We start from the raw sequence: 17,317 nt of genomic DNA, 5'->3' as shown, positions 1-17,317 counted from the left end.
TTACCTGAAACCTATTTCAACACGTAAACACCAGTGTTTAAGAGAACATGAGGGTTCTGGAGATATTGATACAACATTTTAGACTTGCAAATTTCATCAAAAAGACATTATAGAAAGTTTATAAAATTGTTATATTTAAGGTTTGACCGTGACCATGAAACTAACGGAAATTGAAGGTAAATCATGTGAATGGGTCACATACCTGATCTGTTTAATCTTGTATATCAGACTGCGTTGTCCGTCTGTCAGTCCCATTCTCATGGACTCAATATCTCATAAACTGACTAGATTTTGGTGGCCAAAGGTCAAAGGTTAAGGTCACGGTGATACAGTTTTGGTGTTCTGATCATCTCAGGAACTCCTGAAGGGAATCCCTTCAAACTTGGCGCAAATGTCCATTTGGACTCAAGGATGAACTTTCAAGTGTCACGGGGACATTATGTTTTTGGGAATGCAATATATCAAGAACACCCAGAGGGAATTTTATTACATCTGGGACAAACATTTACTTGGACTCAATGATAATAAGATAAAATAATGAAGTGATGATGTTTTATATCCGAATGGTCAAAGGTCAACTTCATTTTGACATCATGATCTGCAAAAACACGTCTGGCCATTATTCAATGCTGTAACTCAACTTGACCATATTACCTGCAACTTGGCTGGTTGGCAGAGGTATACAACCACAGGGTGGTAATTCTAGTCTTAAAATACTGTTTTCTTTTCCCCACAGAAGTTGGTTTATGGCATAAATGCTTTTTGACCTACATTGTAAAAACTGCAACTAGATTTTACTGTATCTAATATTTAACTGAAACTAAGTAGGACTGGATACAGCCAGACATCCACTTCAATGATCACTTTGAGCACAGATAGGGCAGAGGCTGAAAGTCTGCTCACGAATTCATCTGCACTGTCTGTGACATCAGCCTGACAGCTGTTAGCTAGCATTAGCTCTCTGGCAAGGGCAGACTGAATAAAGTAGAATCCACACACTGTTTTGTCAACTTCAACAGCTTCACATCTCATCGCCTGAGATAATATCTCTTCATACTCAAACCAAAAGAGTTCTCTAGATCTGCAACAAGATAGTCAAAGTCAGCTCTAAACCTAAGGCATGAGGTTTAAAGGTTCATAACATAAATTACTGTTTTAGTTGTGTAACTGCTAAAATAATTTTAATATTAAAGAGCATTAATGTTTTGCCATGTATGGTATTTAAAAAAATATATTTTCTCTATTTGTTCATTTTATTTCAAGTATCACATCAGTCCATTTAAAAGCCAGAGTGAGATTAATTTATTACTTTATTTTATTATTTAATTACTTGGCCAAAATCACATTAATTTAAAATAATTTATCAAAAGCAAAAAAAAAAAAGGTGCAAATCAATACAAAAAATATAGATTATAAAAATATAAATATAGATTTGTACGGCATTTTTGGGTTTCCTTTGAAACACTTGTTTGGCGCTACCTTCCATTTAAGCTGAATTTTAGCTGTGCAAAAAGAGCAGCAGACTCATTAAGTCCAATGCCAGTTTTGAATGAATAAATGAAGTGGACTAAATCAAAATTAAGCATGAAAGGCTCTTCACTTAACATAAGCTACATTTAGCCACAGGCAGAGGCGATCTATGATAAAGCCTGTCACACTTAACAGGAGAACAACATTTGTAACAATATCAGCAACAACAACAAAAACGTCTGTGTATTGCACATAAAAGAGCAGCCCATCGGTTTTGTTATTAACAAGCTAGTTGGCAAACACAGCAAGATTTAAGTGTTTAGGAAAAAAAAACATGGGGTCAAAAGGGTTAATCCTATTTTTGTTGTCACTCGCTCCAATGAACTGTCATAACGGCGCTGTCTTTGCAAGGCACAGCCAGCAGGCACACTGCAAGCACATCACTGACACTGGGGCTGTAGAGTCACAGGTGGCTATATTTAGGTGAGGTACGCTGGTTTATCAAACCTAGGCTAAGAAGATTTCATCAGAGGTAGAGGCAAAGCTCCCCAACCTTAGGCTAAGAGAAAACAGAGGGATTTACTAAATACCTGCAAAGGGAGAGGAGAAGCAAAATCAACTGAAAGGAGTCAGCCTTACCTAATGCTGCTAAAAGAGGTCCATAAATAAGATTACAAGAGGTTCTGCTGGTAGGACATCAAGGAAAAGGGTACAGCGTATGATTTTTCATTCACCTCTAAAGCTCTGTCTAGGACTGTTATTCAACACAGCCAACAGAAAGACAATGCTATGACCAATGTCACGTCCGCTGCAGTGGAACACGTTTTCCAACAGACAGAGGTCTGACCCTTTACAGGTAAACAGTGGCAAATGTAAAAGAAGGAAATGCATAACCATTAAAATTCAAATACAAGAAAGGAACCACGAGACTATCACTCTGACCTATCTACAGGTCTTTTAAAGCTCAGACTAATACTAAAAACAACTAAATATAAGTTATAAAAACAAAAACCTTTCCTCTCTTTATGTGTTTCATTGTAGTGTGTCATTTGGTGTTCAGTGCATTTTATATACTGTAAAGTTGACTTTGGATTCAAATAAAACATACACAACACATTGCCATAATGATGATTCTATATTAATGGTCATATTAAAACCAATCAGTAATATAATAACTCTTGAATTGGTTGGAATTTAATAGTTTCTTCATCTTTGTTCAAAATTGGAGATGAGGGGATACGATTCAGACGTCCGGAACCAGGCTGACCAACTTAGGGAAATTCTCTGAATGCTGTAGCATCTGTAGCATCAGTCCCAGACACTCAAAACGATGCCCCAGATCCTCACATTGAAATAAGTCCAACCTAAACTTGCTCTGATGGTTGAATGGCTCACAAGTGTGCACTTAAGAGCCCTGACTAAATCATGAAATCACCAGAGCCACTTTACAAACTGACCAGATGTAATCAGGGAGTCCATTGAGAAGAACGCTCCGAAGTATTCAAGTCTGTGTTTCCTGTCCCCTTCTCATACCAGTGGGAAGTTTCCTCCTTTATTTTTTGGCTGTTTCTGGAGAGGCTCTACCTGGTGCCATGAGTGGCTACTCAGTGTCCCTGTCCTTGTCACTGCTGCCCTGCAGAGTCCTTCACAGCTTCTCAGAGAACAAGTTGCTACCTATCTGCGCCGAGAAACAAAAACTGTACCTGGGTAGTCTGAAAATAAAGTTAGAAAATAAATATGCCTGAGGAGAAAAACATAGAGAGACAGTGAGTGGCAGAGCTGTAGAAGACTCGGAAAGGAAAGAAGGCTCTCTAGCCGGTGCCATCAGCATTCACTTATCCTACCACCATTTGCCAGTATCTGCACTCTGCGCTTCGTGGACTGTCATCCTGCCACTAATTGCATCTGTGTTTTATCATGATGCCTTGTTATCTCCCACAAGGTCCTTAGGGTCATGTCAAAAGGGTCCCCTGTCAGCCAGCCACAGAGTGTGGCCGAGGAAACACTGGCCAGGGCCTCACAACTAAGCGCAAAATGAAAAAGTCCTCCCCCACCAACGCACTGCACTGGTCGACAGGAGAGAGCAAGGGAGAGAGAGAGAGAGAGAGAGAGAGAGAGAGAAAAATGGAGCAATGGGCTTTCTCTTAACATAGATGATGTGCTAAGATCATGTACTGTCTGTAATAGCAGGCGCTGGTCATGCTTTAGACCATCACCTCATGCCCTTGCTCTGGGCCGCACCACTGCTCGGCCATTATCTTCACAACTTCAGGTGCTGCAATCAGCGAATGGAGCAGTCACAATGAAAGCCTTTTCTATCCATCTCCAAAACGGTGATCTGAGGTCAAAGGGTGAGAGGAAGAGTAGGGGCACAAAAAGAAAAAAAATAAGGTGTGGAAAACAGTGGGAGAAAATGAGACCGTACAACATATTAGGACTGAAGGGCAGAGACAGCCGACAGTGTATGCGAGTGTACGAGGAGAGAGCCATGTCAGTATGGTCTTCTGGACATAGGGGTCATTTCTTTGTTGCATGCTGTAGTTTTGAGAACAAAATATTTTTTCTGGGATCACCATCTCTTTTTAAAAAAAAAAAAAAAAGATGCAAGGGAAAAACAAAAAGAATGAGGTTAATAAATACCAAAATTAATAAAGCTTAAAAGCTGATGGAAAACCCTCACTAAGAAGACACTGAGCATGAAATCTAATCAAATCGAAGAGAAGATGCAGTTTCTGATTTTTGCTGGTCTGCGTGAGTAAGAAAAAGCGGAGGCTTATCTGACTGTTAAACCATAGGCAGGATTTATTATTTTGTTAGCTCTATACATTCTCGATTGTACATGCTAGACAAGGTCAGATATTTGATTTATACTATTGATTTTATTTGATTTAACTTTGCTGCTGCCTTCCTATTGAATCAAGCACTGGGTAACTTGGTACAACCAAAGCTGGCATTGGCTAAAAGAGGACGTGCAATTGACTAATGAGACGGCGAAGATAAATCAGGAGTCACTCCCCCCACCCATAGCAGAGGAGTGGGAACAGTCTGTCTCTCACCACTGCAAGTCTTCTAGACACCCAGCGTGTGGCAGGGCCAGGCCTAACACATTGATCCAGGGTAACATTTCCTGTGAATCACGCCAGCCACACACAGAGTTTTTTATTCAGTGCACCGGACTCTGGTGCTCTCTGAGTGGAAACCCCACTGTTTCCAAAGCACTTTAGCCTTCTATACATTCTTACACAGTAAAGCATGGAGAAGTCCTTCATGGAAATGCAATCCTCCTGCCATAAGTGTTGTTATATATACAGACGAGTGACAAATTAAAAAGGAAAACCCTGAATAAATGAGTGGAGACTTACAGTATAACGAATGCAGATGCTTCCACAAAGGAGGAAAAGATCTAAGTGACTTCATTGGAGGGGCATGGATGGCAGGAGCTTCAACTACTCAAATGACTGCTGTTTCAATAGGAACAGTGATTAAAGTGACATCTGCATTTACATTAACAGCACCCATTTGATGACCATGATGTCCATGCATTGGTGCGATATGTAATGAAAAACAGAAGATCAACTCTTCCTCAGGAGACTGAGAATGTGATTGCAGGATGTCAGACTGCTTCCGCAAGAACAGTCCGTCAACAATTACATAGAGAGGGATATTATAGTAGGGTTGCAGTGAATAAACCCCTCATTACAAAGATGAACATTTTTCACATTTGAGAATTCACAGGTGCAAATACCATCAGGTATGTGGTAAAAAGTGACATGGACCAAGAGAACAGTACAGACCTGAATGTATACAGTATAGAGACAAAAGTGGCCACAAACTCACATATTTCAATTTGACAGAATAGTCTTAACTCAAGTTCCAGCTTTTGTTGCAATCTCATGGTTTTCATCAGCAAATGTGAGCATATGCACAGTTGGTTCAGTTACATATTATTCATTATATTTTTTAATACATTTAGAAATAACAACTAAAACATCATAACAACTGAACCAATGTCATTTGCAGATGAAAATCATAAAATGCAGTTGAAGCAGTGGGCCTTGAGTTAAGGTTTAGTCAAGTATGAATGATATGCTTTGACATTACATCTGGCAAAACACTTCACACAAAAACATAGAAACTTTTTTTTTTTTTTTTTTTTTAACTACAGTTTGATCTACTTTGATTTTGTAAAGCTTTTTTTTTGTTTTCTTTTTAATTATATTATTATATAATTATATTAAATATAAATGATGATATTGATAATAATAACCAACTCCAGCACATGGTAATCATTTGTAATAGCCATACACAGATGGCAAAATAGAATAATTTGTTTTTTTACATATTACTTGATAGTTAAAAGATAAGAAAGACAGAAAGAAGATTTGGAGATGTAGACGAATGAAATGCAATGTATCTGTCACTGTTACATGCCACATGGTCTTCCACTTGAGTCACCTACAGGTGGAAATGATAATTATTTCTGGCACATTTTGCTAATTGGCTCTGAATTTAATAGACATTGCCTGTTAAGCTGACTTTGAAATGGAGACTGTCTTACATTAAATTCAAAGTACTTTTTAATATGGTGTTTCTCATATTTTGTCCACCCCCTGAAGCAACATATCAGCGCCAGTTTCACATCTTGGCCATTTCCTATCTAGGCTGATAGGAAAAAAGCAATCCAATTTCAGAGAGACAAGGGGTGTGAGAATCCACCTGGGACACAGGCAGGGCTGAAAAGGTCAACCTGTATGTACTAGATATAGCAGAATCTGTGTGAGGAGGAATGAGCGCGTTGGGGCTGTAGCATGCATGCAGAGGTCAACACATGGGAAGTTGTGATTTTGTGTGTGTGTGTGTGTGTGTGTGTGTGTGTGTGTGTGTGTGTGTGTGTGTGTGTGTGTGTGTGTGAGAGAAAATAGCGTGCCTGGATGCTGAATGGAAGATATCAGAGAGAAGCAGGAGATAGAATACAGGAGGTATTTTAACCAAATCAATCTTTATTCATTCCAACCATGCTGACAATTCCCATATAATACAGCTCCTGTGCTTACTTGATTGCTGGCAATCGAGTAATTCCTTGTTTTCAAAATGTTCCTGTTTTATGTTAAATAATATGTTAATGTTAATAAAAACAAAAAATACAAGAGAGACTATTCTTTAGTCTATAAATTAGGTGAAGATGCAGACGGCTGGATCACTGCAGTGTCCATAATCAAAATAAAGAATGCCCTCTTGGGATTCATTGGAAGATAACGCCTATATGATCTGTATTGATGTTGATTACTTTTACGTCCAGCGCTGATTACATGTCAAATGTCACAGTAAAATCAAAACTAACTAACTGTAAAATTATATTTATAACCAGAGTAACTACTGTATGTGAATGGAAAATAATTGTCACTGTGCCACAGGCCAAAATAAAAAGCAAATAGTAAGCATCAGTATCACATTCAGTCAATCTCCACAGTTACAATCACTTTGCTAGCGGTGAGTTGCAGCCCCTTTTGCAAAATTTACACGTTAAGTGTCACTAGGGTCAACAATCCTGTTGTAACTTGTTCCCTCCCCTTCTCAACGTCTACCCTGCATGAGCCAAGTGGACAGGTGAAGTCAACTAGGGATCGATGTCAGTCCATTGTAGGGAGAGAACAGACTCTGAAAACACACATTTGCACTTTTCTCTTTCCCAAAACAGGATATGGTGCTAAAATTATGCTGTAGCATAGCCAGAGGCAGAATGTACAAAAAGGTCTTCAGAGGTCGTGGTCACTCTAATGTCACATACAAGGAACTTCAAATGTGACTTCACTATTGGGTGATAAATTGTTAAAAAAATAAAAATAAATACACCTTTTCTCCATCAACCACCCTGAAATGTTGACATAAGTGAAAGTGACATATTTACCTCTGGTCAGTGGGGCAATAATCACATCTGTACAGTGGCAAGAGAAATAAATTTGACACTGAAATGTGTTAAAAGAGGAAAAACTTGAGAATGGGATCTTGGCTGCCTAGTGCTGTGTATCCACCTGGAGAGATTATAAATTGATGTTGCAGTGCAGAGGATGGTGAAGCGGGAAGGACACACAACATTACATTTGTCAGGTGACCAAAAATACATCAAGCATAACAGCTGGGTGACATGCGGCACAGAGAATGCTTCCAGCAGGTTTCCCATTTTCAAAATGTATATAATGTCCAATCAATCAATATAATCTCAACTCGAGATTACTTTTCCAAGGTTAAATTCAGCTCTCTGCCAAATACATAAAGCTGAATTAAGTGATGTTGTGGGGGGGGGGGGAATTACAGACGTGCAGAAGAAAAAAAAAAAAAAGCCATTCTTTTACAGTTGTGATCCCATGTCCTGATTTCACACTCCCACACAAGTGTGCCTGGCGAGGTCACACGGTACCGTTCAATCATTCTGTCACTATTACAGGCAACCTTCCACCCACCGGCCACGCACATCCTCCCTGGGCTCCCTCCATTAAATAAATTGTGCTGTAATAATCTCTTGGCTCCTAATATTCGTGGTTGAGCACAGCAGCCTATTTTGATTACCCCACTTTCAGGCCCAGCCAGAACCATCTGTAATCCCCATGTTTTACCCTCACTAAATTAAAGGAGGAATTATTTAATGGAGACCGAAAGGAATAGTGTCATTCATCCTATGTAGTCTCACGCAGCCCTTTTCTCCACCTTCCCATGCAGATTAGGACTATAAGACAAAAAGACATGGCCCATGAAGGCACAGGCTAACACTCTACAGGGTGGATTCAGTTCATGAATTTCTTATTTAACATGATGATCTCATATGGATATTACAGTCACTGGCATTAAGACTTACAGCACTGAAAAACTGACAAAAGCTGTTTAAATTGGGCTCTATATATCCAGGCTTTACAGCATCTCATCTTGACTTTGTGTGTAACTCTCACTCAGGCTCCTGCCAACAGCCACACAGAGGGGAATCACCCTCGCTGCAGCCGTTTATGTTTCTCCATCTCATTTTTCAATGAATCCACTGCCACCGATGGCAAGCTGGAGGCCTCACAAGACCCAAACAAATCAATAGCAAAACGTAGTCTCAAATCAACCGTAATCAACCTGACTGAAATAGAGAATGTTGTTATTCAATCTGATCCTTCTACACTAACAAACACGACACACACTCTGGTACAGTAAGCATACTATATTTTCAACAAAAAGCCTGTAGCTGTTAGTGGCTGCTAGTGCTCGATAAGGACTGCAAAGCTAAGGTTCAAAATTTGTGCAAGATTTATCAACATTCATCAAAGGAATAATAACCATGGAAATTATTTCCCCCAGATTTCCTACAAAATACCAGGCAGTCTAAGTTCAGGTAGCACAGCGACCAGTCTCTATTCTTATCGAGTACAGTGAGATTTTCCTGAGCATTTTAGTCTCTTGAAGATTAAGATATGCAGAAATGCACAAGTAAACAGAGCTATGCTAATACCATGAGAAGCTGTCCAAAAAACATTTTTCTATTTGGGCTAATGGAGGACATTAAAAATGCTATGACTCACTTTAAGCAAGGGAAAGAAATTATCAAATTAGAAAATGGTTAAATTCATATGAATTTGAGAACACAGTGCGGATTTTTATTTGGTCAACACTTTGCCTAAAAGTTAACTTCCCTTTAACTTTATCACAGCCTTAATGTGTACTACATTTGCTCTACTTTTCTTTAATATATTCTCTGCAAAAAATAACAGAAGCCAAATTGTAAGGTGTCTTTTCAGAGGATTTATTTTTGCCACTGTCTAGGTATGTGTCCTCTGGGAAACAGAACTGGATGTGCAGGAGGAATGAAAAGGCTGTTGAAAAAGTGGACTTTGGAGAGGGGATGGAAGGATTCGCCTGACTGTTGCAAAGGGATTTAACTGATTGACAGACACTGCAGGACAGCCGACCCCCCTCTCTGATAGTGTTGGCAACACAGTTCTAAAGGAAAAAGGCTTAATAGAGCCTTCAGTGTAAAGAAGAGTTCTAATGTGCGACATCTTCTTTTCTATCTCTCCAGGGAAATGTGGAAGTCTTTCCAACAGATGTGTCCCCTGGGCTCTGAATCACAAGATAATTAAAAGGCACTTGACGATCAGAGGGATGCATTCTAATATTGTGCCGCATCATTTGTCTAGAACACTGCACAGTGCCGTTGTCAGAGGGCTCTATGCAAATAGGTAAGAAAAAAAGTCATCACCTGGTTTTCATCATGCAATGATAGGGAGGGGTATTATTTTGTCAAACACTGAGATAGCACAGAAATCTGGTTACCTCTAAAAAGGGCACAAGTATTATATGACTTCTGTCACTCTATTAACTACCAAGAACATGCCATATCAATAGGTCTCAGCACAGCGTATGGTACAGCATCTTTTAAATAATCATAAAGTCACATTTTCGGGACAAGTAAGCAGAGCAGATATCCAGCCGAAGCATCCAGTGAGGAGCAGGGCAGAGGGCGCAGTTATCTCAGCACCAATCATATGTATTGCTCAACAATCCTATCAAACCTCCACAGATATTTTATGGTCACCGTGTGCTTAAGGTCAGTAATAATCATATTTATTTTCAGACTCCATAAAAATCAGTCATCTTGTAGGAAAGCTCGTCTCCCCTTTTTCGGGTTGTAGAAGTCAGCCTCTGGTTAACTGACCATATCTGTTCACCCGGAGATGCTTGCTTAGAATCGAAGGAGGATGTTCAGCTTTGGATCTGGAATTGAGGCTGTAGATTGGATTATGATGCCATTTTTAATCCGTCTTTTTCCTTTGCAAGATATTGCTCCACCCCTGCTTCTTAGCGTTATACAATACTTGACAAGAGGAGATTTTGCTGAATTCCGCCACAGTGATGACTATGTGATTCCTTGTGACACTCTAATTTGAGCTTATAGTGCCAAAGCTTTGATGCAGACATGGGAATAGAACTTTTAGTCACAGAGACCCTTCTCTTCTCTGGGTCCATTTAAAAAGGTCCCACTCATCTCCTTGTGTACTTTAATTACAGTCATCTTGTCCTGTCTCTGATCCTCATTTTGGAGGAAGTAGGCATCCAAGTATCATGTTTCTCCTTTAGTTCATTAAAAATAAAGTACTAGCTGAAACTCATCTTAACATGCTGTGTTAACTGACATGAAGTAATGTTTTTCTCCAGCTAACATGTGACGGGTTTTAGGAGTTTAATACTGATAAAAGGGTGTCATAGATGTTGCCTTCCTTCAGTAATGTGCTATTATCCTTTAATTGACTTGTATATCTATTAGTTAATTAAGTTTATTTATCTGTTTATGTTTATATGTATGTCTTTTCCCTGTTACCCAGAGAGAAATATGAGAATCTTTTCCCATACAGTGATAACCAACCGGCACAGTCTCAGTTTTTTATTCTCCTGATTGAGTGCCACATCTGTGGTTTTAATTGTAGAGTTGATTGATTATGTAATCATAGTGTTGAGTGCTTGAACTGCAAGCAAACTGCTCTCAGATCGCCAAAATGTTTAATTATGGTAATATACAGTATCCACCCTCAGACCCCGGACAAGTGGGTGGCTAACCTCATTTTTTAGAACACTTCTCTCTCAGCACATTTTCATTTATTTATTTTTTTGGTACATCTCACTGAAAGAGACACACATGCATCTATTTCACTCAGAGCAGTGTGAAACAGATTCCCTGTTTCGTTTGTGTCTTGCTCAAAGACACTTCGAAACTGATGGCTGGTGCCAAACCTCTGACCTTTCACTATCAGGACAGACTCCCCAAGCCCAAAATCACCCTTCCTCGTGACATTTAACACAGTGAGTAAGAGAGCAGAGAGGGTCAGAGGAAACACAACCAGCTGGGAGGAGCACAACAAAAATGGCAGACTGTCTAACACATATCTCACTTCTTCACGATGACCTGTCCAGACTGTGTGTTTATTCCGAAATAGGAATCCTTAACCAACACACTGAGTGGTATGAGTATAAAAAAACAATATGCCAAGATGCCTGGTATACTTGTTAAAGGTTTTGACTGAGCAGACACAGACAAAATACTATATGGAAACTGACAGCTTATTAATGCAGAATTACCCAATCACAGATTGGAAACACTAAATAACAGAACTTATCACCTGAGTCTGGTTCTACCTGAATGAAACAACTGGCTGAAATGTAAGCACAAGAAATCCTATCATGGTTGTACAGATATCTATTCTCTCTCTTTCTGTCTAACTCTCAATCATACACAAACAACTAATAAAAAATAAATAAATAAAAACTTTTCATGACAGCTTAAGATAGTCTATCTTAAATACAAAATTAAAAAGGAAAAATCCAATGATCTCAACCACCACGGTGTATTTGCCCCTTCTCTCAGGATAAACAGACAGATAAATGTGTCTGTTTTCTATTCTAGGAAGAGTCTTATTTAGCCTTTGCCTCCGACACCCCAGGCCTGTAAGCAGCTTGCACTACAACTCACATGTCTCTCAAAGTCAGACATCTTGTTCTTGAGGGAGAAAAAACCCCTCTGTGATAAGTGATCGTTTCGATATCGCATGTCATTAAATCATCATAGTCAATCAAACACCAGGCAGCCGAGACAACAGTCAATGTCACAGACAAGGAGAAATGTTACAGTACGTGTAACAATGATGATACTCCTCTATATCCCTTCACACCAGCACTAATGTCTCCACATGATTTAAATGATAGGTGGTGAATGCACTGGTGAACTAAATGCCAAGGCTGACACAGCTTGTAATGAAATATTTTTGCCTGAATTATTTAACTAGAGAAAAATGTGTTCAATTAAAAGAGGCTAAGGTTCATTCCCTACGTACAATACAAGCTATGAGGTTGTCAAAATAGATGTATTTTGTCAAATTTATTTCAACTATTTTAGTTGAAGGAAGCAAATTATGTGTGCAGTTTCGATCAAAAGGCATTTCATCATATGAGGCCCGTCTAATAATATCAACTCTGTATACACACCTGTTTATACTATAGAGTGTTTAGTGTGTACAGTATGCAGATCAAGCCACAGCATTGGCAACTGCCTCTGTTTTTGGCAATGAAAAACAAGTGCAGACAAACAGCTCATACAAACAGGACATGTGAGATGCTAAAAATCTGAGATGCTAAAAAAGCCATATGCATATGTATGCATTTGCTTATGAGTTTAATTTCATCCACTATTTAAAAGCACTCTTTGATAACCCTTCCGGAATCTTAAAAGCAAGGATGAAGGAGCCTCCATGTGGCCATGAATCAGATGCATATGGCCAATAACATACTCAAGGGCACTACGACGGAATCTGTCCGACAACGACAGTGCCTATAGACTTTCTCTATTTGCTTTAACTGCTGTATTTTGTCAATAGTACAGAAACACTATTAAATGCTGAAAATGTGTTGATCAATTCAAAATTGCCCTACAAGTATAATTATTAATCACATTTAATTAAGTGTAAATAATTTAACACTGTTGCTTTTCAAAATAAAGAAAGAATAATAAGAAAATCAATATGTAAGCCGGTAAAGAGAATGTGAAGTGAAGGCCTCATCACTAACCCTAATCAGTGATAAATGAAGTCCCCTGAACACAGGTTTTCTCAAATAAAGGAGAAGAAACCACTAAAGGGATTCAATTATGTATCCATTTGGACAGCATCTGCACAAGATAGGTAAACTAGCCTAATTAGCAAAGGTTGATATATCAGAGGGTCCTTTCATAACACAACACAGTGTGTCTCCAGGCCTCCTAACTAGTAAATAGAATTTTTCTTTTGTTATGGTACTGAAAAATTCCTCATTTAGCCTATAAATAAATAGATGAATTGTAGGGGTTTCATAAAGCAGTCAAGCACATTAATAACAGTTATGTCTTTGGTCTTTTGTCTGTCTTTGGAAAATGTAATCTCTCAGCGTGAAGGAGTAAGATAAGTGATGAAGGTGGTGTAAAGCTGGATAAAACGATGACTGGGCTGCTCTTAAGGTGATGAATGCCCTAATAAATGATAAACACTGAGAAAAAACATCTGGGCCTGTGCAAGGCATCTACGTCAAAGTGACGCCTTATGCTTAAACATTTGTTGTGAGGAGAGCACGTGTAAGGTGTCTGAATTTACCTGAAATCACTGTAAGGATGAATTATCCAAAATCCGGCGGATTTAACCCGCTCTTGTTCCCGTTCAACCGCCTTCTCACTTCCAAACATCCTCAGGGAGAACTTGTTGACCCCTGGTTGAAGCATCGCTCCAAACTGTCTGTGCATGAACCCAGCTTGATATAATCTCTCATCGTCCGGCAGAATTTGATCAATGCCATCCAACTTTATAAACCCTGCCTGCTGGCCTGGGGAGTCGTTTTGGGTACCACCGCCACCGCTGGCACCTTGCGCGCCTTGATCCGGCGGCCCATCACCGATGGCTCCGGGGGGGCTCTCCTCGCTTGGGGTGACATCCCCCTCGGTGATGAGGCGCCTCTCCTCCGCCGAGTCCGAGTCATGCACATGCCGACTTGTGATGGACGAGAGGCTGCCTCGAAACCTCCGACAATCTCCATTTGAGCTGGTCTTCATCGGTCTCCCTATGTCCGTCTCCATGATCACAGACTCCCCACCTTTGCTCTCCCCGATGCCTTTGCAGCTTCCCCCAGAGGTCGGCGACGGTAGAGGTTTCATCCTAATACTCTTCCTCCGGGTGTCCTTGTCTGCGTCTTCTCCTTCGCCCATTATAGATGCTTTCTGTCCAATGTGCTGTGGCAAACTGTAGAGCCTTTTACGCATGGAGGAGTGCAACCTGTCCATTATGACATTGAGACACAGTGGAGAAAATTAAATGAATCCTGATTGTTAGGCTGTATTGAAACGATTATTGCCACCAGCCCCGCGCTCCCCTATCTGTTTGTGAGAGCGATCAGTCTGGAGCTAATCTGAATCCCTGAAAGCCTGCTACACATGACATGGACCGCCGTGGCTCTACTGACACAGATGGGAGACACTCTTTTTCATAATTAGACTACCTGACAGTTTGCATATGTCCTCACGCACAGTCTGGGCGGTCCGCTTGGCCACTGCGTCCCCGATGTACATCTTTGTGCCGTTTCGACATTGTGCGCAAAAGTGGAAAAACTGCTTGAAAGTCACCTTTGCGTGACATGTGAGGGATGTGCCGACGGACGGTGATACGGAGACGAGAGAAAGGTCATGCGCGACGAAGGATGCTCTTTTCGTCAGATGTCTTGCCAGCTGCCGTCAAACAACGCGACACAATCATGCAAAATACAGTAGAGCATTCCAGGGACCGCTGACATCACTGATCCATAGTCAGGGTGCGTTTTGGTGAATTGTGAATATTCATGATGCTGATCTATTGGGTTGCCATAGGAGCGAGAACTGCAAATAAGCTCAGCCCACCTTGTTTAAAGGGGAATGCTCTTCCCATTCTTAAAACGCTCTCCTGTTCTCTCAAGTTAAGGCTACAGGTAGGCGATGCAAACCCATTGTTCAGCTCGGCGAGGCAGGAGGCTCCAGATGGATAAACCAAGTAGCCTGTTCGCGATCCAGATGATCACACTGATCCACTGCGTAATTTGCGCACACAAATACAGTTGAAGCTAGAAGAGGCTCGCGTTTTAGGCTCTCATAGGGAACGCAGAGTATGCGCGTGACTTCTCAAATGGTAACAAATACATACATTCTTTGACATTTGATATTATTTGTCAACCCAATTAGAAGTTATTATCCACAATGTAACCTTTTTACAGAAGGTGTCACAACAAAGGCACTGTTAAAATAGTTTAACTCGGCATAATTTTGAATTCGACATATTCTCTTCACGTCCAAGCTGATAACAAAACCATTTTTAGAAAGACATAATGTCTTCAGAATAATGCACTTAAGTATTTTGATCTTATGAGTAAACCCTTCCGACAAATATGTAGGCTATTCTTTAATATCTTCAGTAATGATGTGTAATACTAACTTCACCATCGCCCCCCCCACCCCACACACAGCCAAACATTTACCACATGCATGTGAAAATAGAGGTACCTTCAAGCCTTTATGTCATTCATTCAAGTCCTAAGTAGGCAAATGGGAGTTTCAATATATGAAGATCCCTTTCTTTCCGTCATAAATATCAATATGATCATAACAAAAAAAAAAAAAAAAACAAAACAAAAAAAAAACATGATAGTCTAATATAAGATTACAAGCAGATCCAGATTAATCCTACAAGAACATGGGAATATATAGGGAGAGCATTTCAGGATTTGTATAATAAAATTAAACCAATCTAACTTATCTATTGATTTATCTTTGCTTTATATTAAACTGATGAATACAATTTGATTTTCATTTTGGTGAAAAGAAAGATTTTTTGTGTCTGATTTTTAAAACTGTTTCTAAAAATACTCTATGATTAATATTTTTTTAGAAGAGATTTTCTAAGAGAAACATTTAGGAACCATGTTGCACGCACTCCTTTCAGACCTTATAATTTAAGACAAAGAGAGAAGGAGAAAGGCTGGTGTTTGTGACTACCATGCTAAACTAATGTCACAGAAATACAAATACAACGCTCCACATGTATAATCTGTAGTATTTTCCAATACTGAACATACCTTCTTTCACAGTGTTGTAACACTGCCACACAGCCCATGTCAGAAATGTTTGCTTGCACACACTGAATATACAGCAAACCTAGACAATATAAGTCACATGGCTGCACACTTTAGCATATTCTTGCTTATGTCCTACCTGTGCAGTGCGTTCCTTGTGATGAGTGTTCTCTTGTTAGGCAAGCTGACAGGCTGCCACAGGTATCTGACACAGCTGGACCAATGAAATGTCCAGATGGCTATATCGGGTGATATTAGTTGAGATATATATATATATATATATATATATATATATATCTCAACTAAGATATATATATCTATATATATTCAGGATTTGTATATATATATATATATATATATTATATATATATATATATATATTATATATATATATATATATAATATATATATATATATATATAATATATATATATACATATATATATATATATTATATATATATATATATATTATATATATATATATACATATATATATACACACACACATATGTGTATGTATATTGATGGCACTATATGTCAGCTGGTAAGTAAGAAGAAAATGTAGTACAGAAATGCCAAACTAGTTTTGAGGTAATTTAGAAACAATGTCCTTTACACACATCTCTAGTGTAGAGCACTGACAAGTGGATTTTTTATCCTAATAATAAATGGAAAAATCTGATGAATCAAGGAATCTCTGTCCATCTGTTTTTATGTGAGAACACAAATCTACTCAAGTGCACAAACCACTAGACAACAGAAAGTAACAAACTCAGCCTGCGTGCCTCAAACAACTCAACAACTTACCAGACAAGTTACCAGAGCTTGTTAGGGAACAGGACAGAGCTACTGAAACAGCCATCCATGGAACAAGAAAAAAAAGATAAAAACCCCAATCTACTGAGGAAGCAGCTCGTGAGTCAGGCCAAAGGCCTCAGCCAGTCAACCCTGGGAGTACTAAAAATCTCAACGTGGTTGACCTTGTGGAGCCAGCAACTCAACGACACAGAGTTTCCTTCTCTCCAGAGAGCGCCATCAAAACGGCACATAAAGGAGGGACAGAGGACCAGCAAGAAAGAGAGGACTCGGCCTCAGAGGAAGATGGCTTCCACTGATCCATTCAACTTTGTCTTTGGATTGACTGTGATTCCACGACAGCCTGCAGCAAAACCAAAAGAACATTCTGCACTGAAGATGGAAGCAGA

The 17,317-nt window shown here is 39.4% G+C and overlaps 1 protein-coding gene across 1 annotated transcript in view; it reads right to left on the bottom strand.

Moving 5' to 3' along the window:
- The window catches only part of hcn4 (hyperpolarization activated cyclic nucleotide-gated potassium channel 4), a 68,216-nt gene extending 53,395 nt beyond the window's left edge, over positions 1 to 14,821 (bottom strand). The window contains exon 1 of the mRNA XM_056373438.1: positions 13,617 to 14,821. Within this exon, the coding sequence (XP_056229413.1) occupies positions 13,617 to 14,296 (680 nt within the window). The 5' untranslated portion in view covers positions 14,297 to 14,821. The remainder of the gene's footprint in view (positions 1 to 13,616) is intronic.
- Between the last annotated feature and the right edge of the window lie 2,496 nt (positions 14,822 to 17,317).

This window comes from Seriola aureovittata, chromosome 1 (genome assembly GCF_021018895.1).
Source record: "Seriola aureovittata isolate HTS-2021-v1 ecotype China chromosome 1, ASM2101889v1, whole genome shotgun sequence".
Taxonomy (NCBI): domain Eukaryota; kingdom Metazoa; phylum Chordata; class Actinopteri; order Carangiformes; family Carangidae; genus Seriola; species Seriola aureovittata.
The sequence above is the reverse complement of the archived record's forward strand: the minus strand, read 5'-3'. Positions and strand labels throughout refer to the sequence as shown.